This window comes from Pipistrellus kuhlii, unplaced genomic scaffold (assembly GCF_014108245.1).
Source record: "Pipistrellus kuhlii isolate mPipKuh1 unplaced genomic scaffold, mPipKuh1.p scaffold_m20_p_62, whole genome shotgun sequence".
Lineage (NCBI taxonomy): Eukaryota > Metazoa > Chordata > Mammalia > Chiroptera > Vespertilionidae > Pipistrellus > Pipistrellus kuhlii.
In genome coordinates, this window is record NW_023425565.1 from 220001 (window position 1) to 246766 (window position 26766).

Below are 26766 nucleotides of genomic sequence, written 5' to 3' on the forward strand. Positions count from 1 at the left end.
CAGCCCCTGCACACAGCCCCTCCCCACCCTGGATGCACCGGCCCAAGTGTCCGGGTCTCACCGGAACCGAACAGGATCACGTTCCTAAGCCACAAACAATAGGAAACATCAAGCAGTGTCAGACCACCCTGGCTCTTAGACCCCCAGCTGGCCCCGTCTGCCCGGTGCCAGGCTGGCCCCGGCACCAGGCCCTGCTCTGCCCGGGAAGCATGACCAGACCCCCTGGGCACGCCGCACTTGGCAGCCACTGCTCTGACGGATGCTCGGAGCACAGGAGCGGACGGGCCTCTGCACCAGGCCCGGTGGAGGGAGCGTGACACGGCCGGCCCTAGAGGTCTGCGTCCCTTACCCAGCCGCGGAACATACAGACACCAGCTTCCAAAAGAATGGGAAAGTGGGGCCAGGACCTCCACCTTGAAGGCTCCCTGGAAGCCAGCTTCCCACTCGTACCAGCTGAACCCCGAGGCCAGCTCAGCTGCAACCACGAGGGCCGCTGCCCGGGGCTGCATCTGTGCACGGCAGGCGCAGATCAAGAAGGAAGGCTAAGCAGCGCGCATGGAAAGTACCACCTTAATCCCCCAATTATCCTGCCCAAACCTCTCCTTCCCCCTGAGGTAAACACTAAGCAAACCATCCACCAGAAATTAACATAGTTTCCTCCATTTTCTTCAGCTGATTTTTTCCAAACAGCGAGTACTTAAAACAGAGCAAATGGACCATCAAAACTGACCTACGCTCCAAATGGAGACTGGAGGGCCTGCTGTGGCAGGCTGGGGGGTGGGGGGGAGGGTATGTGTGTGTGGGGGGGCGCAGGCACGTGTGCAGTGTGGGCAGCACACCGCAGACCCGGGCCCTCCTGGAGCCGGGCGCCCACGCTGAGGCACCTGTGTTCCCTGCTCCAAGCCCGTCTTCCTCAACCCGGGCTCTCCCTTGGACCTTGCAGGAGCCCAGGTGTCTAGGGCTCCTCTCCAGGTCCGAGTGCCCCCCAGATCCTGAGGTGCTGGCCAGACACAGTTCTACTCAGAAAAAGGCACCCCGAGGGGTCATGGGGCTCACAGCCGGACTTCTCCTGGCAAAGGTCCTGGGGGGCTTGGGCTTCACACCCACAGGAACCCCTCAGAGCTGACAGGGAGCCTGCACCCGCTCCCGAAGGCGGGCATGACCCTGCACACAAAAACAGTGACTTAGGAATGAAAATATGGCCATTTGGTTAGCAAGAGCCCTTTTCAGCTGAGCCCGTCACCTCCGGAGAGTCCTCTAGCTAAGATGGGCCTGGCGTGCGGCCTCCACACACTCACACGTTCCGGGAACGTGGACTCGGAGGGGCAGGGGGTGCGGAGGGCAGATGTGGGGACACAGAGGGCATCAGGCAGGCCACATGGGCCCGGCTTCCTCGGCCCCGTCCCTCTGGCCCGGATGACACCACCGCACAGGATGAACCTGCCTGGTGCTTGGGTCTGTCACCAGGCAGACGGAGGTTCTGGTCCGCCCTCTGCTGCCTCCCAGCAGTGAGGCCGGGAGCCGGCGGCTGAAGCCTGTTCCCCATCTCTGCTGCGGGCGTCTGCTGCTGTCTGAGGACAAGAAGCGGAGATCTCCTGTGGTGGCTAAGGCCCCTGCGCGGGAGGCTGCCGGGGCCACAGGCCTCAGCTCTGTGGTACTTGGAGAAATCCATGGGAGTGTGGGGGGAATTGGCCAAAATGCTTAAAAAGAAAATTTAACTGGGACTGAGAGAGAAACAAGCCCCAGCCCTTGACCGAATGCAAAGCCCAGATTAATCCATTTCTCCTGAATCAGAATCGGACTGGTCAGGCCTGGGCGGGAAGGGCCACCTGGCCTGAGGTGGTGGGCACACACCCTGGACCACCTGCCCATCAGCCCGGAACCTCGGGGCCTCCAGGAAGGACAGCACCCACACCCCGTGCGAGGGCCCCGCCCAGCTAACAGGCCGCACCTCTGGCCTCCAGGACAGGCTGCCGCTGGTGCCAGCCCAGCCCTCACTTCCCTGTGCTCTGAGCCCCCGTGTCCCGGCCTCAGGGTGAGGCCTCCGCAGAGAGGGCTCAGGAAGGCTCATCAATGCCCTGGACTCAGACACAGGGTGCGCACCGTTGCAAGCTTTCTTACGTTATTTTTATGGCATTCACAAAGTGACAAGCCAGAGATGGCTGTGCGTCCCAGCCTGGAGCAGCCCTGACTCCAGCCCTGACTCCTGGCAGGTGCCTGCCCGGGCACTGCTTCCCCAGAGGGGCCCCCAGGTACGGCACCCCTCAACTGCCCCTCGACTCCTCCTGCCCCAGTCCCCACCCGCCAGCACTTCCCAGCCTCCCTCCCGGGCACCTGGAACTATGGCGGGAGGGCCCTCCATCAAGACCCCGCAGACATGCACCTCCCTGACTGCCCGGCGCCCCCTCTGCCAGGCAGGGGTCCAGCTCTGCCTACCCGGTCCCTGGGGCGTGGGCTCCTGCGACGTGAGGCCCCTGCGCGCAAACTGCCACGGCCCACACGGCCCCGCCTCACGCCCCCGCCCCCGCGGCCGGGCCTACCTGTTGGGGGTGTAGTCGAGCGCGCCCACCTCCTCGCTGGCCTGCAGCAGGTCCAGGATGCCCGCGGCCGAGCCCCCGCCGTCCTTCTTCACTTTGGCGTTGCGGGTGGGCTTGGTGTCCGTGTCGATGCGCAGGGAGCCCTCGTCCGAGGAGTCGTCGCTCGGCTGTGGGGATGGGGAGCCGGTCAGAACAGAGCCGGGGGGAGGGACAGGACTACCGTTCCCCTTGACAAGAAAAACAAGTTTTTAAAAATTAAAAAGATCCCAACCTGGGATGAGCATGTGGGGCCGGCCGGACGGACGGCCCGGGGGTTCCTGGGGTTTCCCATCGGGACTGTGGAGCCTGCCTGCAGAGCGCCTGGCACCATCCTGCCCAGCACTGTGCCCCAGAGGAACCCTGGTCCCCAAGACCTTGTGCCGGAGCCCCGTGGGGAGCACAGGCACCAGGCGCCAGGAGCCAGCGCCGTCGGTGAGGAGCAGGCAGGGGGCGCCCGCACCCGCGCTCCGGGTGACAGGAGGCCCCAGGGGAAACTCCGGGGCTGCCCAGGCAGCATGTGAGGCCCCACGGGAACTGCCAGGCTCACCGCAGAGAGCCACCACCTCGTGGCTGGATGAGGCCTTACCGGTCATCCAACCTAGTCCCCCGGCAGGCCCAGCCCTGCTCAGCACCCATCCTCAGGGTCCAGAGAGGCGTCATCTCCATGGCACCTGGCTGGGCGCCCCGGAGGCCCACCCCCCCTCAGACCTGCAGAACCTCCACACTCCGCTCCTGCTTCCCCCTGCTGTGCAAGGCCTTGGGCTCACGTCCCCTCCGCTGGAGCCTAGCCAGCCTCCCCACACACACGCCAAGAAGACGCCCCGGGCAGAAGGCGCGGCCTTGGGGCTCTGAAGCAGCTCACCTTGTAGGGCGCCGAGTCCAGCTTTGGCTTCGTAACGGGCGTGGGCAGAGGCTCCTTCCTGTCCAGTAAGACTGCGACCAAAGCAGACGGGAGTTGGCGGATCGCTCTGGCCAGCCACGCCGGACACCCACCCTCTCCAGGATGGCCCTACGGGGCTGGGCCTGCCCCTCCACGTGTCCCCCAACTCACAGGACAGGTCTCTCTTCGGGGCGTTTTTCTTCCTCCTGATGGGAAACTCATCGATCTTGAGCTCCCCGTCATCCGACACGTACTCATACTCATCCCGCACCGGCTGGGGCTTGTCCTCCTTGACGTTCTGCAAGGCCCCAAACACCCCCGGGCTCGGCTGCGGCCTGAGGCCCTTGGAGCTGGGACGGAAGTGGACTGGTCAGTGAGGTCCACCTGGCCCAGCCGGTGCCCCACCGCTCTGCCATGGCGCAGAGGGTCAGCGGTCACGCCGAACACTGCCCAATCCCACAGCTCCCTCCCAGGTGCCGCGGGCCAGGGAGACAGTGCGCAGCTCACGAGGCACGGCCTGGCCCTCCCTGTCTCAGGGTGTGCCCTGCACTGCCCCTCCCTGGCCACCGGACCAGCACGGCCTTCCTCCCGCCTGCCCCGCATGCTCTGTGCAGGGGGTGTGTGGCTCAGGCCTCGGGAGACAGAGGCTGGGGCAGAGCGTGTGACATTCCCAAGGGCGCAGCTCCAATGCCCAACTGTAGTCACAGAGGCTGACCGCCGTGAGCCGGGGGCTGGGGGCATGAGCCAGGTCACTCCGCACACACACAGGGTGATGTGTGTCCACCTTCCTCTCCCGCACTTCTAGACTCTCTACAGCACGCTGTGTCCTAGAGTGAAGGCGTTAAAAGCTCTCCAGGAGGAGCTCGGAGCCATGAAGTCAGGGCAACAGGGCCCCGGACCAGGCCAATCCCACCCGCGCGTCCAGCAGCCTCAGAGCATGGCCATAAGCTCCTGGGAATAACGGGCCTGCCGCCCCGGCCCCGCCCCACTTCTCCGCCCCCGGAGCGGCTCTCTCCCCCCATTCCGCAGGAGAGGAAACAGGCCCCCCCGCCCCCCCAGCAAAGGGGCCCCGCTCTGCGGCGATGTAGCTGCTTCCCGCCTTCGGGGCACCCAGCCTGCACGTGACTCAGCAAGCAGCCTGTGGGGCCACTGTTGGTGAGACGTCTCAGGGGCATCTATTCCCCGCTTTTCCCTCTTCCATCTCCCACCTCTTCTTCCATCTCCCCACCATCGGTGAGACGTCTCAGGGGCATGAAGCCCGTCCCGTCCACCGGGCCCTGGGCTGGGCTGCAGGCTGTCAGCAGGCACGGACCTGCTCCACAGTCTGGAAACCACACACCCATGCCCAGGCTGGCACCCCAAAGTCTTCGCTCAGCTCCACCTCCTCTTGGAAGCCCTCTCCACTCCCTGGGCACACAAGGACCCCCGTCCCTGTCAGTCACAATTTTAGGTGGGTTTGAGAGTACGGGGTTCACAATGTCTCCCCCGCCCCCCGCACACTGGCCTCTGGCCTCTGAGGACAGGGTCCTGAGCTCCACCACGTCCTCTGTCCCAGAAAAGCCACCAGCTAATGTCTACCCAACCACGCTCTCCCCTCCCTGCCACACACACCGACCCTCCCCATCCACACAGGCTGTGGCTCAGGAAGCAGAGAGGGTCTGCCCAGTGGGGCCCGCACAGGGCATTCCCAGTGATGTCAGCCAGCTCAGGAAGGGCTTCTCCTGAGGAGTCCTTCAGGTAAGCGTGTGTATGGAGGGGTGTGCAGGGGTGAGTGCCTGTGCGTGTTGTGTGTGATGTGTGTGAAGGCGTGTGCATTGTGCATGGAAGGGTGTGCAGAGTGTGTGTGTGTGTGTGTGTGTAGGGGGTGAGGGTGTGTTGTGCACATGCATGATGTGTATGATGTATGTGATGTGTGTGGAGGGGTGTGCAGGGTATGTGTGTTTGTGTGTGATGTGTGTGGAGAGGCGTGCAAGGTGTGAGTGTGTGTATATGATGTGTGTGAAGGGGTGTGCAGGGTGTGTTGTGCATGGAGGGGTGAATAGGGTGTGCATGCATGTGTGATGTGTGTGGAGGGGTGTGCAGGGTGTATTGTGCAGGGTGTGTGTGTGTGTGTGTATTTGATATGTGTGGAGGGGTGTGCAGGGTGTGTGATGTGAGGGACCTTGCGGGTGTCTGTGACTGTGACCCCTCCTGCCAGGAGCATCACGTACCCCAGAAGCTTCTTGTTGGAGAAGGAAAATGAGAATTTGGTGTCCTTGTTCCCTGATGTAGGAGGCTTCTCCAACTTCTGCTCTTCCTCCATCTTCAGCAGGGAGTCGGGTTTGCTGTTCTGAAAAGCAAACACGGAACCATTGTTAAGTCCCACACGGGATGCCCAACCGGCCGCCTCCCTCTGAACACACCATTCAGGGACCCGTGGACCGGTAGGGCCTGTCTTGGGGGCGTGAGCTCAACCCAGGGCTGAGTGAAGGAGGGCAACGCCATCAGTCAACTCACAGGGCCACACGCGCAGCCTCTTGGGCCGGAATGCTCCCATAACAACCCCATGGGAGGCGGCCCCTCCAGGTCACACACATTCCCAGACCTCCACAGCACGGCCCACTGGGGATGGGTGGACACACAGCTGTACATGCCCTACAAGAATAGGTGGGTACCTCTGCTCATAACACACGCCCACAAATGCCCACACACGACCTGTCTCATAATGCGTCCCTGAACGTAGACTCACTCACCACATGTGCATGCAAACACACATGTGCACGCACGCACGCACACCCACATGCTTGCACACAGAAACCCATGAGCACACACATGCAAACACACAGGTGCATACACAGGCACACCCACAGGCATACATCTCACCTTGTACTTCCACTTGGCCTCTGACTTGCTCTTAGTCTGCTCTCGGATTTCCAGCCTTTCCATGTCATTCTGTGTGATTACCTCCTTGTTGGGCACACTCAGGACACTCTTTGCGGCCTAGAAAACAGCAGCCATGAACCAGTGGTGGACATGGGAGGGCAGGGAGCTACTTTAGGCTACAGGACAAAACAAGAATCACAGAGTCCCTCCCTCCTCCTGGCCCATATGCAGCAGCTCATCCATCCATCCATCCATCTACCCACCCATTGGCCACCTATCCACTCATCCATCCATCCATCCGTCCATCCATCTGTCCATCCATCCACCCACCCATCTGCCACCTATCCACTCATCCATCCATCCATCCGTCCATCTACCATCCACTCACCCATCCACTCACCAATCCATCCACCTTCCATTCACCATGCACCTATCTATCCACCTACCCACCCACCCATCCATCCAACCAGCTATCTATCCACCTACTCTTCTTTTCCTTCTCCCTCCCTCCTTCCTTCCATCCATCTGTTCATTCACTCATTTATCTACTCTGTTTGCCTTAAGGAAGGGAAACCAGATGTCCCAGTGCAGGCCTGCAAGGCTGGTCCTGGTGTTCGCAGACCTCCTGGAAGGTTAAAAGCCTTTCGCCAGCAGAAATCACCCAGTGAGACCTACTGGTCTCAGACACTCATGGCCCCTGAAGCCCATACTGAAGACCTTCTGATTACACTGGTGGGCCCTCAGGGCCAGGCCTGACTCTCACTCTGCCCACAGGGGCTCGGGCCCCCATTGCCAAAGAGATTGGCAACTATCCATCCACCTACTCTTCTTTTCCTCCTCCCTCCCCTCCTACTCCCCTCTACCCTCCACTTGGTGCCTCACTTACCTTCAAATCTCACCCAGTGTCTGGGTCCTGGGAAGACAGCCAGCTCATTCCCCACATGACCACCCTGTCCCAGCACAGACACTGCCACCTTCGTCACGACGGTCTCTCCCCAGCAGCCCACCACGCTAAGCTTGGGCAGAGCCCATCTGCCCTGGGTCCCAGGCATCGGAACGGGCAGCTGCAGCCCCCTCCCACAGGCCTGACCCAGAGGTGTCTGCGGGCTGACTGACCACAGCGGGGAGGGCAGCCGCTCACCTTGCCCTTCTTAGGCGGCTCCATCTTGGTCAGCGCCTCCTTGGTGTGGGCCTCCAGCAGGTCCAGGTTGGGGATTGTGGGCGAGGATGACCCCCTACACTTCTTCCCTTTCTTCTTGCCCCCGTCCTTGAGCTTCAGTGATTTGGGGGGCTTCGGAGGCTTGGGAGGCTTGGGGGGCTTGGGGACTTTGGATGGCTTGGGTATCTTCATGGTTTTGTGAGTCTTTTTTTTGGACACCTTCTCCAGGAAGGACCGAGGAGGGCTGGCCTCAATGGGCGAGGGAGGTTGCTCCTTCTCTCGATCCCCAAAGTAGACCTCATTCGAGATCGCAGAAGTCACTTCTGGTCTGGCAGCCTTGGAGGCATTCTGAGGAAAGGAGAGAGGTACCCAACCATCTCCTGTCAGAAGGGGATCATGGCCCAGGCCATGGGAGACACTCACGGGAGAGAAGGAGCATGCATTCACACCACTGTGTGATACACACACATCGTCTATACCATCCACGTGACACAGCACGTCCATCTGCACCATCGTGTGATGTGCCTACATTCATCCACACCATCATCTGTGTGATACACACACATAACCATCTACACCATCGTGTGACATGCTTGCCTCTATCTATACCATCTGTGCAACATGTCCACACCATCCATGTGCCATGGCCACATTCATCTATACGGCAAACTGTGGCTCGCAACCAATGACCTAGACTCTTGATTCCAATAATTACAGGCTTGTCATTAAGCCCTTATCCCAGTGGCTGGCAAACTCATTAGTCATGTGGCTTGCAAGCTGCAGTTTGTTGACAACTGATCTATACCATCAGCTACCTGATTCCTCTATCTCCTTGGTGGGTACCCCTGGAGGGCTGGAATCATCCCCCCCCATGGGGACTGCAAAGGGGCCCCATCCCACCCCTCACTCCCTAAACTCCCACCAGGAGATGCAGCAGGGGCCTAGGCGTCCGAGCCCCCCTCCCACCAGCGACCACATGGCCACCCTGCCAGGCAGCCTACCTCGCTGAGCCGGATCTCTTTGGCCAGGTCCTTGATGAGCTGCGAGGGTTTGAAGTGCTCGGGGAGCTCATCTTCATGCTCTGCCAAAGCCTGAGGGCGGCAGGCACAGTCAGCCGCTGAGTCCGGACGAGATGCCCACCCTCTATGCACGCCCTCCTCCCCGCCACCTCCACCCACAGGGGCCCAAGCATGCCCAGCCTCTGATTCCCGCCTAACCCTCGGTCCCACCAGGCCTGGCCAGCCTGCCTCCTGGGCCAGGACCCACCACTACCCAGACAGGCATGGGGCAGGGGCTGCCTGCATGGGTCCCAGAGAAATTAACCCGCGAAGCCAGACACTGGCCCAACAAGAACCCTGCCATGACCCCTCAGAGATGGAGGACCTGAGTCCCGAGAGGACGAGGGGCCCAGAGCCACCACCACCTCTGGAGTGACTGTGGGCTCCTCTTCCTGAGCGCAAGGCCCTGCCGCGGTGGGGCGGGGCAGCCCTGCACTGCTCATCCCAGCCTCGAGGCCAGAGGCGATGAGGCCACAGGACAGCGCTGGGAGGGCACTGGCCACCCCCTCCCAGGCCCACCCGTGAGAGAAGTTAGAAGCACCCAGGTGTTCCCCTCCTGGCCCCGGCCATCCTGAGCGCCTGCTCAGACCGTGCTGGCTCCGCTCTGGGAGACGGACACTGCCACAGGCACCCAGGCTGCCGGGCCCTCGCTCTGTCCCGACAGCCGGACAAGATTCCAAGGGAAGCCTGGGGCTGCTTCCCTGGGGCTGCTGCACTGGAGCTAGTGAAGTGTTAGCATTCAATGTGGGGGCACAGGACAGTGACACTGCGGGGGACGAGGGGTACAGGACAGTGACACTGCGGGGGACGAGGGGTACAGGACAGTGACACTGCGGGGGACGAGGGGTACAGGACAGTGACACTGCGGGGGACGTGACACTGCGGGGGATGAGGGGTACAGGACAGTGACACTGCGGGGGACGAGGGGGTACAGGACAGTGAAACTGCGGGGGACGAGGGGTACAGGACAGTGACACTGCGGGGGACGAGGGGTACAGGACAGTGACACTGCGGGGGACGAGGGGGTACAGGACAGTGACACTGCGGGGGACGAGGGGGCACAGGACAGTGACACTGCGGGGGACGAGGGGGTACAGGACAGTGACACTGCGGGGGACGAGGGGGTATAGGACAGTGACACTGCGGGGATGTGGGGTACAGGACAGTGACACTGCGGGGGACGAGGGGGTACAGGACAGTGACACTGCGGGGGACGAGGGGGTACAGGACAGTGACACTGCGGGGGACGAGGGGTACAGGACAGTGACACTGCGGGGATGTGGGGGTACAGGACAGTGACACTGCGGGGGACGAGGGGTACAGGACAGTGACACTGCGGGGGACGAGGGGTACAGGACAGTGACACTGCGGGGATGTGGGGGTACAGGACAGTGACACTCCGGGGGACGAGGGGTACAGGACAGTGACACTGCGGGGGACGAGGGGGTGGGGGACATGACACTGCGGGGGACGAGGGGGTACAGGACAATGACACTGCGGGGGACGAGGGGGTACAGGACAGTGACACTGCGGGGATGTGGGGGTACAGGACAGTGACACTGCGGGGGACGAGGGGTACAGGACAGTGACACTGCGGGGGATGAGGGGGTACAGGACAGTGACACTGCGGGGGACGAGGGGTACAGGACAGTGACACTGCGGGGGATGAGGGGTACAGGACAGTGACACTGCGGGGATGTGGGGGTACAGGACAGTGACACTGCGGGGGACGAGGGGTACAGGACAGTGACACTGCGGGGGACAAGGGGGTGGGGGACATGACACTGCGGGGGACGAGGGGGTACAGGACAGTGACACTGCGGGGGACGAGGGGGTACAGAACAGTGACACTGCGGGGGACGAGGGGGTACAGGACAGTGACACTGCGGGGGACAAGGGGTACAGGACAGTGACACTGCGGGGGACGAGGGGTACAGGACAGTGACACTGCGGGGGACAGTGACACTGCGGGGGATGAGGGGTACAGGACAGTGACACTGCGGGGGACGAGGGGGTACAGGACAGTGACACTGCGGGGGATGTGGGGTACAGGACAGTGACACTGCGGGGGATGAGGGGTACAGGACAGTGACACTGCGGGGGACGAGGGGGCACAGGAGAGTGACACTGTGGGGGACGAGGGGGTACAGGACAGTGACACTGCGGGGGACGTGACACTGCGGGGGACGAGGGGGTGGGGGACATGACACTGCGGGGGACGAGGGGGTACAGGACAGTGACACTGCGGGGGACGAGGGGGTACAGGACAGTGACACTGCGGGGGACGAGGGGGTACAGGACAGTGACACTGCGGGGATGTGGGGGTGGGGGACATGACACTGCGGGGGACGAGGGGTACAGGACAGTGACACTGCGGGGGACGAGGGGTACAGGACAGTGACACTGCGGGGGACGAGGGGCACAGGACAGTGACACTGCGGGGGACGAGGGGTACAGGACAGTGACACTGCGGGGGACGAGGGGTACAGGACAGTGACACTGCGGGGGACGAGGGGGTACAGGACAGTGACACTGCGGGGGACGAGGGGGCACAGGACAGTGACACTGCGGGGGACGAGGGGGTGCAGGACAATGACACTGCGGGGGACGAGGGGTACAGGACAGTGACACTGCGGGGGACGAGGGGTACAGGACAGTGACACTGCGGGGGACGAGGGGGTACAGGACAGTGACACTGCGGGGGACGAGGGGTACAGGACAGTGACACTGCGGGGGAGAGGGGGTACAGGACAGTGACACTGCGGGGGACGAGGGGGTACAGGACAGTGACACTGCGGGGGACGAGGGGTACAGGACAGTGACACTGCGGGGGACGAGGGGTACAGGACAGTGACACTGCGGGGGACGAGGGGGTACAGGACGGTGACACTGCGGGGACGAGGGGTACAGGACAGTGACACTGCGGGGGATGTGGGGGTACAGGACAGTGACACTGCGGGGGACGAGGGGGTACAGGACAGTGACACTGCGGGGGACGAGGGGTACAGGACAGTGACACAGCGGGGGACGAGGGGGTACAGGACAGTGACACTGCGGGGGACGAGGGGTACAGGACAGTGACACTGTGGGGGACGAGGGGGTACAGGACAGTGACACTGCGGGGGACGAGGGGTACAGGACAGTGACACTGCGGGGGACGAGGGGTACAGGACAGTGACACTGCGGGGGATGTGGGGGTACAGGACAGTGACACTGCGGGGGACGAGGGGGTACAGGACAGTGACACTGCGGGGGACGAGGGGGCACAGGACAGTGACACTGCGGGGGACGAGGGGGTACAGGACAGTGACACTGCGGGGGACGAGGGGTACAGGACAGTGACACTGCGGGGGACGAGGGGGTACAGGACAGTGACACTGCGGGGGACAAGGGGTACAGGACAGTGACACTGCGGGGGACGAGGGGGTACAGGACAGTGACACTGCGGGGGACGAGGGGTACAGGACAGTGACACTGCGGGGGATGTGGGGGTACAGGACAGTGACACTGCGGGGGACGAGGGGTACAGGACAGTGACACTGCGGGGGACGAGGGGTACAGGACAGTGACACTGCGGGGGATGTGGGGGTACAGGACAGTGACACTGCGGGGGACGAGGGGGGTACAGGACAGTGACACTGCGGGGGACGAGGGGGTATAGGACAGTGACACTGTGGGGGTCGAGGGGGCACAGGACAGTGACACTGCGGGGGACGAGGGGGTACAGGACAGTGACACTGCGGGGGACGAGGGGTACAGGACAGTGACACTGCGGGGGATGTGGGGGTACAGGACAGTGACACTGCGGGGGACGAGGGGGTACAGGACAGTGACACTGCGGGGGACGAGGGGGTATAGGACAGTGACACTGTGGGGGACGAGGGGGTACAGGACAGTCACACTGCGGGGGACGAGGGGGCACAGGACAGTGACACTGCGGGGGACGAGGGGGTACAGGACAGTGACACTGCGGGGGACGAGGGGGCACAGGACAGTGACACTGTGGGGATGTGGGGTACAGGACAGTGACACTGCGGGGGACGAGGGGGTACAGGACAGTGACACTGCGGGGGACGAGGGGTACAGGACAGTGACACTGCGGGGGACGAGGGGTACAGGACAGTGACACTGCGGGGACGAGGGGTACAGGACAGTGACACTGCAGGGATGTGGGGTACAGGACAGTGACACTGCGGGGGACGAGGGGTACAGGACAGTGACACTGCGGGGGATGTGGGGGTACAGGACAGTGACACTGCGGGGGACGAGGGGGTGGGGGACATGACACTGCGGGGGACGAGGGGTACAGGACAGTGACACTGCGGGGGACGAGGGGGTACAGGACAGTGACACTGCGGGGGACGAGGGGGTACAGGACAGTGACACTGCGGGGGACGAGGGGGTACAGGACAGTGACACTGCGGGGGACGAGGGGTACAGGACAGTGACACTGCGGGGGACGAGGGGTACAGGACAGTGACACTGCGGGGGACGAGGGGTACAGGACAGTGACACTGCGGGGGACGAGGGGGTATAGGACAGTGACACTGTGGGGATGTGGGGTACAGGACAGTGACACTGCGGGGGACGAGGGGGCACAGGACAGTGACACTGCGGGGGACGAGGGGGTACAGGACAGTGACACTGCGGGGGACGAGGGGTACAGGACAGTGACACTGCGGGGGACGAGGGGGTACAGGACAGTGACACTGCGGGGGACGAGGGGTACAGGACAGTGACACTGCGGGGGACGAGGGGGTACAGGACAGTGACACTGCGGGGACGAGGGGTACAGGACGGTGACACTGCGGGGGATGTGGGGGTACAGGACAGTGACACTGCGGGGGACGAGGGGTTCAGGACAGTGACACTGCGGGGGACGAGGGGTACAGGACAGTGACACTGCGGGGGATGAGGGGTACAGGACAGTGACACTGCGGGGGACGAGGGGGTACAGGACAGTGACACTGCGGGGGACGAGGGGGTATAGGACAGTGACACTGTGGGGGACGAGGGGGCACAGGACAGTGACACTGCGGGGGACGAGGGGGTACAGGACAGTGACACTGCGGGGGACGAGGGGTACAGGACAGTGACACTGCGGGGGATGTGGGGGTACAGGACAGTGACACTGCGGGGGACGAGGGGGTACAGGACAGTGACACTGCGGGGGACGAGGGGGTATAGGACAGTGACACTGTGGGGGACGAGGGGGTACAGGACAGTGACACTGCGGGGGACGAGGGGGCACAGGACAGTGACACTGCGGGGGACGAGGGGGTACAGGACAGTGACACTGCGGGGGACGAGGGGGTATAGGACAGTGACACTGTGGGGATGTGGGGTACAGGACAGTGACACTGCGGGGGACGAGGGGGTACAGGACAGTGACACTGCGGGGGACGAGGGGGTACAGGACAGTGACACTGCGGGGGACGAGGGGTACAGGACAGTGACACTGCGGGGACGAGGGGTACAGGACAGTGACACTGCAGGGATGTGGGGTACAGGACAGTGACACTGCGGGGGACGAGGGGTACAGGACAGTGACACTGCGGTGGATGTGGGGGTACAGGACAGTGACACTGCGGGGGACGAGGGGGTGGGGGACATGACACTGCGGGGGACGAGGGGTACAGGACAGTGACACTGCGGGGGACGAGGGGGTACAGGACAGTGACACTGCGGGGGACGAGGGGGTACAGGACAGTGACACTGCGGGGGACGAGGGGTACAGGACAGTGACACTGCGGGGACGAGGGGTACAGGACAGTGACACTGCAGGGATGTGGGGTACAGGACAGTGACACTGCGGGGGACGAGGGGTACAGGACAGTGACACTGCGGGGGATGTGGGGGTACAGGACAGTGACACTGCGGGGGACGAGGGGGTGGGGGACATGACACTGCGGGGGACGAGGGGTACAGAACAGTGACACTGCGGGGGACGAGGGGTACAGGACAGTGACACTGCGGGGGACGAGGGGGTATAGGACAGTGACACTGTGGGGATGTGGGGTACAGGACAGTGACACTGCGGGGGACGAGGGTGCACAGGACAGTGACACTGCGGGGGACGAGGGGTACAGGACAGTGACACTGCGGGGGACGAGGGGGTACAGGACAGTGACACTGCGGGGGACGAGGGGGTACAGGACAGTGACACTGCGGGGGATGAGGGGTACAGGACAGTGACACTGTGGGGGACGAGGGGTACAGGACAGTGACACTGCGGGGGACGAGGGGGTACAGGACAGTGACACTGCGGGGGACGAGGGGTACAGGACAGTGACACTGCGGGGGACGAGGGGTACAGGACAGTGACACTGCGGGGGACGAGGGGGTACAGGACAGTGACACTGCGGGGGACGAGGGGGTACAGGACAGTGACACTGCGGGGACGAGGGGGTATAGGACAGTGACACTGCGGGGGATGAGGGGTACAGGACAGTGACACTGCGGGGGACGAGGGGGTACAGGACAGTGACACTGCGGGGGACGAGGGGGTGCAGGACAGTGACACTGCGGGGGACGAGGGGGTACAGGACAGTGACACTGCGGGGGACGAGGGGTACAGGACAGTGACACTGCGGGGGACGAGGGGTACAGGACAGTGACACTGCGGGGGACGAGGGGGTGCAGGACAGTGACACTGCGGGGGACGAGGGGGTGCAGGACAGTGACACTGCGGGGGACGAGGGGGTGCAGGACAGTGACACTGCGGGGGACGAGGGGGTACAGGACAGTGACACTGCGGGGGACGAGGGGGTACAGGACAGTGACACTGCGGGGGACGAGGGGGTACAGGACAGTGACACTGCGGGGGACGAGGGGTACAGGCCAGTGACACTGCGGGGGACGAGGGGTACAGGACAGTGACACTGCGGGGATGTGGGGGTACAGGACGGTGACACTGCGAGGGACGAGGGGTACAGGACAGTGACACTGCGGGGATGTGGGGGTACAGGACGGTGACACTGCGAGGGATGTGGGGTACAGGACAGTGACACTGCGGGGGACGAGGGGGTACAGGACAGTGACACTGCGGGGGACTTGACACTGCGGGGGATGTGGGGTACAGGACAGTGACACTGCGGGGATGTGGGGGTACAGGACGGTGACACTGCGAGGGATGTGGGGTACAGGACAGTGACACTGCGGGGGACGAGGGGGTACAGGACAGTGACACTGCGGGGGACGTGACACTGCGGGGGACGAGGGGGTACAGGACAGTGACACTGCGGGGATGTGGGGTACAGGACAGTGACACTGCGGGGGACGAGGGGGTACAGGACAGTGACACTGCGGGGATGTGTGGTACAGGACAGTGACACTGCAGGGGACGAGGGGGTACAGGACAGTGACACTGCGGGGGACGAGGGGGTACAGGACAGTGACTCTGTGGGGGACGAGGGGTACAGGACAGTGACACTGCGGGGGACGAGGGGGTACAGGACAGTGACACTGCGGGGGACGAGGGGGCACAGGACAGTGACACTGCGGGGGACGAGGGGGTACAGGACAGTGACACTGCGGGGGACGAGGGGGGTACAGGACAGTGACACTGCGGGGATGTGGGGGTACAGGACAGTGACACTGTGGGGGACGAGGGGTACAGGACAGTGACACTGCGGGGACGAGGGGTACAGGACAGTGACACTGCGGGGGACGAGGGGGTACAGGATAGTGACACTGCGGTGATGTGGAGCCATAGGACAGTGGGGGCCACGGGACAGTGGGGGACATTGCACAGTGGGGGACATGGCACAATGGAGGACATGCACAGTGGGGGACATTGCCCAGTGCTGCTGCAGGTGGCCCTGGGCAGTCACAAGAGGGAGAGGAAAGCTGGACTGAGCTCAGCCTGGGCCGGGAAGGGCTGAGGGAGTCCCCGCTCTCCCTCCTACAGTGTCACACTGGCCAGCCAGTCGTGGCTGCTCAGCGACTCCCGCTCCCTGGCCTCTCTCCCTGGGTCCACTCAGTGCTGTCTCTACCACCGGCCTTGCCCCCTCCCACCTCTAGGCCCCCCCTCCACCGCCCCACCGCCCACCTCAGACCAGGCTCCAGGAGGAAGGGCGCGCTCCTGCTCCCACACCCCCAGCCAGCCGTCTGACTCGGGCTGCTGGCACCTCCTCCCCTTCAGCTCCCCGGAAAGGCAGGTGAGTCCTGGGATGGCTTCCCGCCTGCCGCCCTCCCCACCCCGGGCCACTCGGGGCACAGGTCCTACCTGCTTTTTAGTCCATGATCTGAAAGCACCATTGAGAATTTTAGCTCCCTGGACTAAATGAGGGGGCAGCTGCTTCCCGGATTTGTGAGAACCTGGGGAGAGAGGGAGAGGTGAGCTCAGGGGGGCGCTGCCCGCCCTCACGGGCTGCCCACAGCGACCTCACAGCCAGGGCGGGGGGGCCGGAGGCTCAGGGCTGGACCCTCCAGAGGCCTCCGCCCACTGCCTCCTGCCCAACTGCCAACGGTTCCTCTTAGAACCTGGGGGACATGCACCCAGGACACCCTCCGGGCAGAACGGCCGCTCACGGTCCCCACTCAGGCCTCTCCCACCGCTGGCCGGGCTCCCCCGGCCTGGTCCCCGGCCCACCTCACCAGCGGTCAGAGCTGTGCGCACCAAGCATCTGTAGGTACTTTCTGACTCCCACCCTCGAAGCGCCCCTGCACGGCTGAGGGGCAGCAGGGAGGGGTGCCAGTTCCCAAGGGGCCCATCACAAAGATGCCCTTGGGGCCGGGGCCAGCCCCGCAGGGGAGGGGCAGAGCGGCTGCCAGAGCGCGGACGCCACCCGTGACTGTCCGCCCGGCAGGAGCAGCTCCCTCGGTCCTCTGGGCCCCGAAGAGCCAGGCTCTGACCCTTCCCAGAGGACACGAGGCTGGCGACCCAGCCCGGCGCCGCTGGCAGAGCCCTCCCGGGCTGTCAGTCAGTGCCCGCTGCGGCTCCACCCACACTCCCCACCCACCGCCCCCACGCCCCAGGGCAGGGTGTGCCCTCCGCCAGGATATAGCTCAGCGCTCTGAATCTGGGGCTCAGTGGACAAATCCCAATCAAACCTGGCCAGCCCAGATTAAGACCCATTTGCGGCTTTCTCTCCTGAAAAACTACAGCCGAACCAGAGGGTCCCAAAGGTGGCTCCACTCTGCTCAGCAGGGCCGCCTCCTCCAGCCCCACGGGGCTGCGGGACGTCTGCGGGCTGGGGATCGGGGCCCGGCACCCCGGCCTGGCCTGCGAGGGCCTGGGACGGAGGCGGGGGTGCTTCCGGAGTCCCTCAGCTGGTGGCCCAGGACCAGTCAGACCCCAGGCCTCCGGATGTCCGGACTGAGCCCTGTCCGAATCCACATGAGGCCACGGCACCACGCAGGCACCCGGGTGGGACACGTGGCGGCACTCTCTGAACTGCCCGCCGGCCCTGCCGGCCAGGGTCCAGCCCAGCCCCAGGCACAGACAGGGAGGCCGCGCCGGGAGCTGAGGAGCGTGGGTGGCTGCCCGCAGGCAGTGCTCCGTCCGCCCCCGGGTCTGGCCGCCCTCCGGGTGTCCCTGAGCTCCACACTCACACAGTGGCCCGGGCTGCCGGCCGAGGCGCCAGGACGTACCTTTGAAAGCCTCCAGCAGGTGCTTTCCCATGTACCAGCAGGCAGTTTCAAAGTTGGGAAACTGAGTCAGGCTGCCCAGTTTCAACCTTCTTTCCACTTCGTATGCTCTGGAAGCCACAGCAAAGAACTATTCAATGCACTGAGCCCCGAGCAGGCGACACTACACAACGCGGGGCCCATGCCACACCCATGGCCAGGCAAGGCCACACGGAGGCCATGCCTGGCCAGGCCTCCCTGCTGGCCCTGGGTGGTGAGGTGAACCAGGGGATCACTTTGGGGTGAGTGCCCAGGGCCCAGCGCCCGTGGGCCGGGCTTCTGGACCTCTGGGTCAGTGCCCGAGGAGAAGGCAGCTCGGCCTTTCAATTCGCTCCAGACCCGCCGTGGGCCACGGAGGCTGTCCAGAACACGAGGCACCTCAAGGGCCCATCTGTTCCTTCCTCCCACGATCATGGAGGCCCAGCCACTCAGGGGAGGTGGCATCGCACTGCTGGTGGGGACCCTGCCTGGGGGAGCCCCGAGGCAGGTATGGCCCTACCTCATCTGCATCTCCACACTCAGGCTGTGGAGGAAATGTCCCGCGAAGGCCAGGCAGTCCACGGGCGTGAGTGTGGCATAAATCCAGCCTGGGGGAGACAGATGCGGCTAGCCCTCACGGCGTTCTCACGCCAGGCTCTCGGTGGCTGCCGGGCCTGTCTGGCCGGCACGGGCTCTGCCCCTGCCCGCCTGACACCCACGGAAGGCGCTCTGGCCTGGCCTCGTGTACTGAGTGGGTGGGCCCTCCAGGAAGGAGACTGTGTCCGAGCCGGCCCAGTCTGCTCCATCCAGCCCTGAGCAGTGCCGATGGGGAAACTCAGGCCTGGGAGCGGAGGGGACGTGCTCAGACCACCCAGGGTCAGGCTACCCATCATTCCCGACCCCTGCTCGCGGGGCGGGAGACCCCGCAGGCTGCCACCTCTCCGTGGAGAGCTGGGCTTCTCCCTGCACCATCCTCAGAGATGTAGCCTGGGCCAGACTGGGAGGAATATCTGGTTGTGGGGAACCAGGTGTGTGTGTGTGTGTGTGTGTGTGTGGTGGAGGGGGGGACCGAGACCAAGAAAGGCACAGGGGCGGATGAGTCAACGGAAACATGAGGTCTCATCAGAAAATGTGAGCAGCGGCCAGCTATTTGGTGACACTTAAGGACTTGTTAGCCATTCCTTTTTAAGGTGCAATGACAGCACTGTCATCGAGCCACTTTCCAAAGGAAGCCTTTCAGAGATGGGGAAATATTTACGAGGGAAGCAATATGACACCTATAACGGGCACTTATTTGCTCACAGCCTGCTTACTCTTGCTAGGTTTGAAATGTCAAGATCAGCAAACACCTCAAACGGCATGGCCCAGCTCTAGGGCCCTGGCCGGCTTCTGTGAGCATAGCCAGGCCGGGGGCTGCTAGGCCTGAGGTGACCCCGGAGGGGACTGCACAGCGGGCCTGCCCGGACCAGGCAGCAGACACCCCGCCGTGCGCTCCCAGGGCAGACCCAGAGGTGGGAATGCGGCTCCGGACGGCGCACTCACCGGAGGGGATGAAGAGCGTCTGGCCCTGCTTGAGAGTGCACTTGTAGCATTTGTCTACCTGGTCGGCAAAGAACATCTCGCTGTGGTTCGAGGCCGACTGCCAGCGCTCATACAGGGAGATGTTGGCGGAAGCCGGCTTGATGAGATAGAAGATCTTCTCCCCCTGCCAACGAGAGGCCAGTGACAGCTCGCCACGTGATCACAGAGCCTGCCGCACCCCCGGGGCGCTGGGGCCGGGCAGAGCCCTCCATGTGCTGGAGACACCGGGCACCTGGTGCTGGGGCCTGGCCCGGCCTACCCAGCCCCCATTCGGCAAACGCTGGAGCCACGTGCTTTAAGTTCAGAAGTCGGTGTGTTTGGAAAGTTCTAGGCACGGGAGTCCCCAACATGTTGGGCACCCTCTCCACCCACACACCATAACTGCAGCAAGAGGGGCACCATGTGTGCCAAGGGGCCCAGAGCTGTGACCCCCTGGTTTCCTGATTCCAGGGAAGCTCTACTTAGAGAGGCTGTGGCTCAGCTGGGGACGGGAGGTGGCCCGGGCGCTGCAAGGCCTGGCCAGCCCCCCCAGGAGACACAGAGCCCCTCCCTCTCGGGACAGACAGACTGAGGGACACAGGAAGGGACCCGCTCAGTCTGCAGGGACTCGGGCGGAGGAGCTGAACCCAAAGCTCAGGGTCTCCTTTGTTGCTTATGTCCACATCTTCCTTTTCCCCTAGCTTCTCTATCTGCCCCAGCCAGGGGCCCCCACCCCCCGTCACTCAAACGCGCCTAAAGCCCAACTTTAGGGTTTGGGAATTCTATAACACACACACTGTTCTCTGGGCAGTGTCTTGTGTCTCACTTCTCTCACAGTGAGGAGCAACTGGTCTTGCAGAACTTGCTATCTAAATGCAGAGGCCATGGACTGGGAACAATGCACTGCCCTGGGCGTGGGGGGAGGGAGTGTTACGTTGGTGCTAGTATGCACCATCAGATGTGGCCTGACAGTGGGATTTAGGTGCGTTTCGGGGGGGAGGGGGGCAGTAGAGCAAGCGCCCTTGTCCCCTCCTCCCAGCACTGCTCTCCCTTCCCCGGGTGGGAGTGGCCACTGACCACTCCGCCACCACTCCCTGGGCCTCACTGCCTCACGAGTCCCAGTCTTTAGAGGAAGGCGACGCAGGCCTGCTGCTTTGGGCTTGAGGTGCCCCTGCCCCCACACCTCCAGCAGCAGAAACATCCTGCCCCCTGTCCTTCCCGGGATTCGTGCTCGAGAAGACCGCAGACAGGTCACGGGCAGGCAGGCCCCCGAGGCTCACCTTGAGCACATGGTACCAGGCAGAGGCGCCCCCGGAGTCGATGTGGAAGTCGGTGTAGCTGTCCTTCACACAGATCAGGCAGTACTTAGTCACCTTGGGCTTGGCCAGCAGCGCGTCATCGGGCCAGTAGTTCTCTACCCAGGACAGTTTCTTCACAATCTCAGGCGGCTCCACGAAGCTGGACATTCTGGGGGCAGGACAGGAAGAGGGGTCAGCGGTGGTGGGAGGTGTCACCACGTGTGTTATGCCCTGGACGGGGAGGGAAAGGGGCGCTGAGACACGTCCCACACACACTTCTCTCTTCCGGCTGCACGGCCTCGTTCCCATCTTACAGACGCGCAGACGGAGGCTCACAGAAGGCAGGAGGAGCCCAGCCCGTGGGTGTATAACAGGCGTGTGTGCACATGTCAGTCTAACGCTAGTCTCCGGCCCACAGATGGTGTGCCGAAGGCCGGAGGACCATCCACCCGAAGACAGTTTCGTCCTGGAGACCAGGAAGGGCGGTCTCCTGGGTCGGTCCACCCTGTGCTGCGTGAGGGGCTGAGAGGAAGGTGTCCTCCCTCAGGCCCAGCCCAGGCGCCTCCTGGCCTCGCCCGGGGAACAGCCACCGACCTCTGGTGCTGACACCGGGCACCCGATCCCTCTGCACATCGGCCACTATCAGACCGGCCAGCTCACTTCCAGGGAACGTGCAGACCGGTGAAGGCCGCTTTGGTATCAGTTAAACGTCCCTGCTTTGGGGAAGATGCCCAGCGATGCATTAGGAATGCCCGGCTCCGCGGCCCCTGTGCAGTGACACCTCAGCTGCCTCGGCAGGATGCAGTCCGCACATCTCTGCATGGAAGGCCGTGCGGCCGTACAAGACTATCCCAGGCCAGAGGCCAGGCCGCCCTGAGCTCAGTGGCCTCAGTCACTGGCCCTCCTCTTTAAACTGAATCTCTGGCTTCTTCCAAACTAGAATCCCTCCCCATGTCCCATGAGAGCCCTCCTCGCCCATCTCTGCCCCTGCCCCCCTCCCGGTCCGCCCACAGACCAGGCGCAGCACAGCCCCAAGGGCGGGGCCCTGCGCCACCAGCCTGGGCGCCCAGAACCCTCCTTACACCACACACAACAGCGGGGCCACTGCCTCCTCCCCACCTGCCCCAAATGTCCTGCTTCTCTTGCTGTCGGCTCCTCAGGTACCAAACCTGCCGCCGATGCCAGTGGGTCTTCAAAGCCCTCAGAAACCCATGGCGCGGAGGGAAGGCGACACAGGATGCTGTGAATGCAGCCTCAGACAGCCCATGGTTTGCACCTCCCCTCCCCCCCCAATTTCAGCCCCAGAAGACATCACTGAGGACAGATTGCCCTGATGAAACAGAGGCCATGCCTCCTCCCTCTTGAATGGTGTGGAACTTGGTCCCAGGGCACTCAGCAGGTCTGGCGCCAAGACCAGGGACAACCTGGTTTGACGTGTACGTGTCCCCCACTCTCCCCGACTGCCCTTGGACAGGACCAGAAGCCCCGTACATGTTTCTGCCAACAAAGCAGTGGCCATGAGAGGCCCAAGGGGAAACCCAGGCCTAGCTCCTTCCCCCAAGTCCTCCCAGTGCCACTCTGTGAGGATCTCTCCGGCCAGAGAGGCCAATCAAGTTGATGGCAACATGAGTGTGAGCTCTGATAGCAAAGCAACCCACTCCTCAGAACTCAGTCTTGGAGAGCATCCTTCTAGTACACACACACACACACACACACACACAGATAAGAGACCATTTCCTCCAGATACCGTAACCCATTGTATTTCCCTTTTTGCCTTTGCTGTCAGGAAGCTCAAATTAAACCCACCGTCCAATTACATTATTTTATTATGGCTCCTGGTAGTTCTGTGTTTTGTTTCTCAATGTGGCTTTTGATAACTCTTATTTTTTCCTTCCTGAGCTATTTTGTTCTTTTGTGGGCTTTCTATAATTAGCAAGGTGGGCATGATGCAAAAATAAAACTGTGCTTAAATCAAACCACCATCAGCTCACACCTTGTGGGAGAGCGTGCACTGGGACTTTCCCAAGGGCCAGGGGGAGAGCAGTGGGTCCGGGGCAAAGGGGGCAGGGGCTGCACAGCGTGTGGGCACAGCCAGGCAGGTGGCGCTGAGAGAACAGGGTCATGCAAACACAGGGCGGAGCCAGAAGCCGACCAACCTCTGCAAACAGGGTCCGGGAACGAGGTGGGCCCAGACAGCCATGACACCTTGTGTAGGGACCTCGTCCCTGAGAATAGCAGCAGGCAGGACAGGGCCCCAACCCGGGGGGGAAAGGGGGGCCGGTTTGGGCAGGCAGGAGCAGAGCAGCTGCTAAGGCATGATCCCATTGTGCTAAAAGTGCTAATTAAATGTGTGAGCAAGTGTGTAATAAGCATGTGTGCATATGTCAGTGTGGCATAGGGGCAGGTAGGATAATATACACCTGGGTGTGGGTGCGAGAGTGACTGCATAAGTGTGTCAGTGTCTCAGTATGCATGGCGCACGTGTGCTAGGATTGTGTTGTGCCTGGGCACACATGTTCTGGAGGGAAGTACTGTTTCCAGTGGTTCCCTCTGGGGAGCAGGGTGGGCGGATCAGAGGAGGAGCTGGCATCTCATTCTTTATTTTCTATTTTAAATTGTTCACAATGCATACCTTTCATACTTCAGAAGAGAAACACAAAAGCATGCTGTGTGTGGAACTCTACACTCCCTGAGCCTGCCCCGTGCCCCGCCCAGGCCCCGCCCACCGGCTCACCTGGTGTCGGAGAACTCCAGGCTGGTGAGGCTGAGGACCCGCCTACGGCTGGTGCTGTAGTAATAGTCCACAAACTCCTTCAGTTTCATCTTGCAGTCCTTCTGCTTGGTGACATCTGTCACGTCCACACTCCGCTCTGGGCCTGGGGAGGCGGTGCAGGAGAGTGGGTAGCTCAGGGGTAAATGGCCTGGCACCCCTGAGGTCGGGCCATGACAAGGCCACTGAGGGGAGGGCTGCACGCTGAGGCTCTGATCTCTGCTGCCCAACCCTTCCACCCTGCCCTGCCACTGCCCCAGGCTGTCAGGAGGACCCCTTGGTGCTGCAGGGTGGCAGGGTCACCAGCCTCAGCTAAGGTGGCCACATCAGCAATGAAAAACACCGGATTCCAGGTGAATTTGAACCTGAGATAAGTGATAAAGACACGTTCAGTACATATCCCAAATAAAGCATGGCACACACTTACATTTTAAACATTAAAAACAAACAAACAAACAAACAAAGAGAAACTTCTGCGTTCTAGGGTACCAACTAATTATTCGGAAAATTGATAAACAGAAGGAAAACATTTATCCCACGGTTGGTGAGGGAAAGAAGAGTTCGGCACGAGTCCCCATGGAGGGAAATTCTTTGTATGAGACTCACAAAGGACAGAGGGAGAAAGGACAGGATTAGCCAATCCCGACCGCCCTGCAGCTCTCAGACCTGGAGCCCAGAGGCTGACGGGAGTGTCTGCGGACAGATGTGGCTGCACGGCCTGCATCACTGCCTGCCAGTGGGCGGCGGCACCGCAGGCCTCCGGCTGAGGAAGCACCCCTGCTGGGGAGGGTGCTGCCCACAACCTGAGTGCCAGCTTCTCACCACGTGGTGCCGGGACCTGGAGACAGGAGCATGCTGCCTGCTACAGGGAGGCCGTGGGCCAAACCCCGCGGAGGATTCCCTCCGTTCCCACATGGGGCATCTTCTGGGACCAACACTCCCCCCCCCCCCCCCATCTTCCCACCAGGAGGCGGGGAGGGAGGGGCTGGTCTAAAAGCACGTGGACTTGAAGGACGTAACAGCCCAGTGCAGCGTGTGCTCTTGTTTGGACTCTCCCTCCAAAGCCAGGCATAAAAGGGTCAGGAGGCAACAGGCGAGAACCGCAGTGGGTCTGAGGGACAGGAAGGAATTGTCGCTTGTGTTCTAGAGTGCAAGAACAGCATTGCGGTGGCATTTTTAAAAACACGGTCTGTTAGAACTGTGCGCCGGAGCTGTCATGGTGACATAATTGATGTGCCAGAGTTCCGCTTCAAAAATACTTGGGGGAAGGGGAAGTAGAAGAGACAGAAAAACAGTTGAAAGTCGATGGTTTTTGTGGTCAGTGCTGGGCACATGGGGGCTCCGGTTGACTCCTCTCATTTTTTGTGGTAAAAGTTCCAGAATAAAACAGGAGGGGAAGGAGAGACATTTACAGGAAAAGCCTGAGACCATCTCCCCCTGCAGCAGGAGGTGGTGCAGGGGCAGGGCTTAGGCAGATGCAGGCCTGGGGCCCGGAGCACAGCGCTGTGGGGCTCTTACCTGGAAAGAGCCTAGAAAACAACGCGCCCTTGGGAGGCACCCCCCACATGCTGGCTGTTCTCCCAGGGGCTCTCCCAGGCCCAGGCAGTGGCCATGGCTGGGCTGCCGGAGTGAGCCCGTCCTCTCTGCCACCAGCTGGCCAGCCCTGGGGACCCCAGCTCCAGAGAGGGGTGTGGTCTCTGGTTTGAAGCCAGGCGATCCATTTCGTCTCCAGGCCAACCCCCACTGCAGGCTTCGCAGATGCAGAGGGTTAGGCTCTGGGCAATGGGGCAACTCTGCCGTCCCAGTACCTGCGCCCTCACCTGCCCAGCATGTGGCCAGCGCCAGCCTGGGGATCTGCCATTACCGAGGATCTTTCCTTTCCTCCACTGGCCACGCAGGCATCCCTGTGAACATGCCAAGCTCGGGCACCCACAGGAGCCCCGAGCCGGGCGGTGCTTCGGTCAATGCCAGGTATGCGCTGGCCTCTCCATGCCAGCTGCCTCAGGGACAATGCCTCCGCACACACAGGCACCTCCCTCCACCCAGAGGTGCCCTGCCTGAGGGGGTCTACATGCTGGGAACTGCCGGGGGCCATGAAACTATCTGCAGACAGCATCAGCTGGATCCCAGAGGGACCCAGGAGCGAGGGTCATGGGTCATGGGAAGGTTTGTCCTGGGGCACGTGAGTGAGGCAGCCACCAGGAGAAGCTGGGAACAAAGCACAGCCTCAGGAGAAGTGTCCCGTCGTGCCTGAGCCTCCTGGCGTGACTGCCATTCGAACCCAGCAGTAAGAGAACTGGCAGCTGGTAGAACCCAGGAGTCTCCAAGGCAGATCCCACTTTACAGCTGAAGTAAGTGAGCAGGGACATTCCTAAAAGCTCCCGGAACCGAGAACAGAGACCTGAGTCACACTCACATGGTACAGGGACACAGCCAGGGCTCCTGGCCAGCAGGCCCGGGTGCCCGCAGCCACATGAACGGGGTGGGGGGAACTTACCCACGTAGTTCTCGACATCGCTGACATAGAAGGTGGGGGCCGGCACCGCCAGGCCCAGGCCGTCTTTCTTGGGGACAAGAATGGGCTCCGTGAAGCCATGCTCCTCCATGTAGCCCAGTGTGAGCTGGCTGCCTGGCACGCGGGCCACGACATCTTCCGCACTGCGGGGAAGTGCAGGTCAGAGGTCACATCAGACCAGGTCCCAGCCTCCCTGCACCCTGACAGGCCTGGAGACATAAGGCCCGCACTACTAACCCCCCCCCATCTCCCATAGCCCCAAGTAGAGAACTCCCCACAGAACCAGGCCCAGGGTCACAGGGCAGCCACAGGAGGGTCCTACATACTCCTCACAGATGGAAGCCTCAAGGTCTGGGAGGCCTGGCCAGGGGTGAGATGAGTGGTGAGTGGGGGTTGGGACACACCCATCCCTCCTACCAAGGCCAAGACCCTCCCCTCCCTCCCTGTCTCCTAGCCCCCTGCCCCAAGCCCCTTAATGG

General features: G+C 62.5%; 1 protein-coding gene across 8 annotated transcripts in view; it reads right to left on the reverse strand.

Moving 5' to 3' along the window:
• PHF2 (PHD finger protein 2) overlaps nt 1–26766 on the reverse strand; it is a 103714-nt gene that overhangs the window by 21026 nt on the left and 55922 nt on the right. For 5 of the 8 annotated variants that reach the window (XR_006740409.1, XM_036420146.1, XM_045575054.1 and 2 more), the window contains 14 exons: nt 26270–26430; nt 23737–23878; nt 20985–21171; nt 19687–19849; nt 18665–18752; nt 18130–18236; nt 16763–16854; nt 8479–8568; nt 7460–7825; nt 6319–6435; nt 5667–5785; nt 3628–3806; nt 3439–3509; nt 2541–2764 (listed from right to left, as the gene is read on the reverse strand). Coding sequence is in view for 7 of the 8 variants with exons in the window: in XM_036420146.1 (XP_036276039.1) it covers nt 2541–2764; nt 3439–3509; nt 3628–3806; nt 5667–5785; nt 6319–6435; nt 7460–7825; nt 8479–8568; nt 16763–16854; nt 18130–18236; nt 18665–18752; nt 19687–19849; nt 20985–21171; nt 23737–23878; nt 26270–26430 (2106 nt within the window). In the remaining variant the exon portion in view is untranslated. The remainder of the gene's footprint in view (nt 1–2540; nt 2765–3438; nt 3510–3627; nt 3807–5666; nt 5786–6318; nt 6436–7459; nt 7826–8478; nt 8569–16762; nt 16855–18129; nt 18237–18664; nt 18753–19686; nt 19850–20984; nt 21172–23736; nt 23879–26269; nt 26431–26766) is intronic. The other 3 variants (XM_045575055.1, XM_036420147.2, XM_045575057.1) reach the window with 2 other exon arrangements.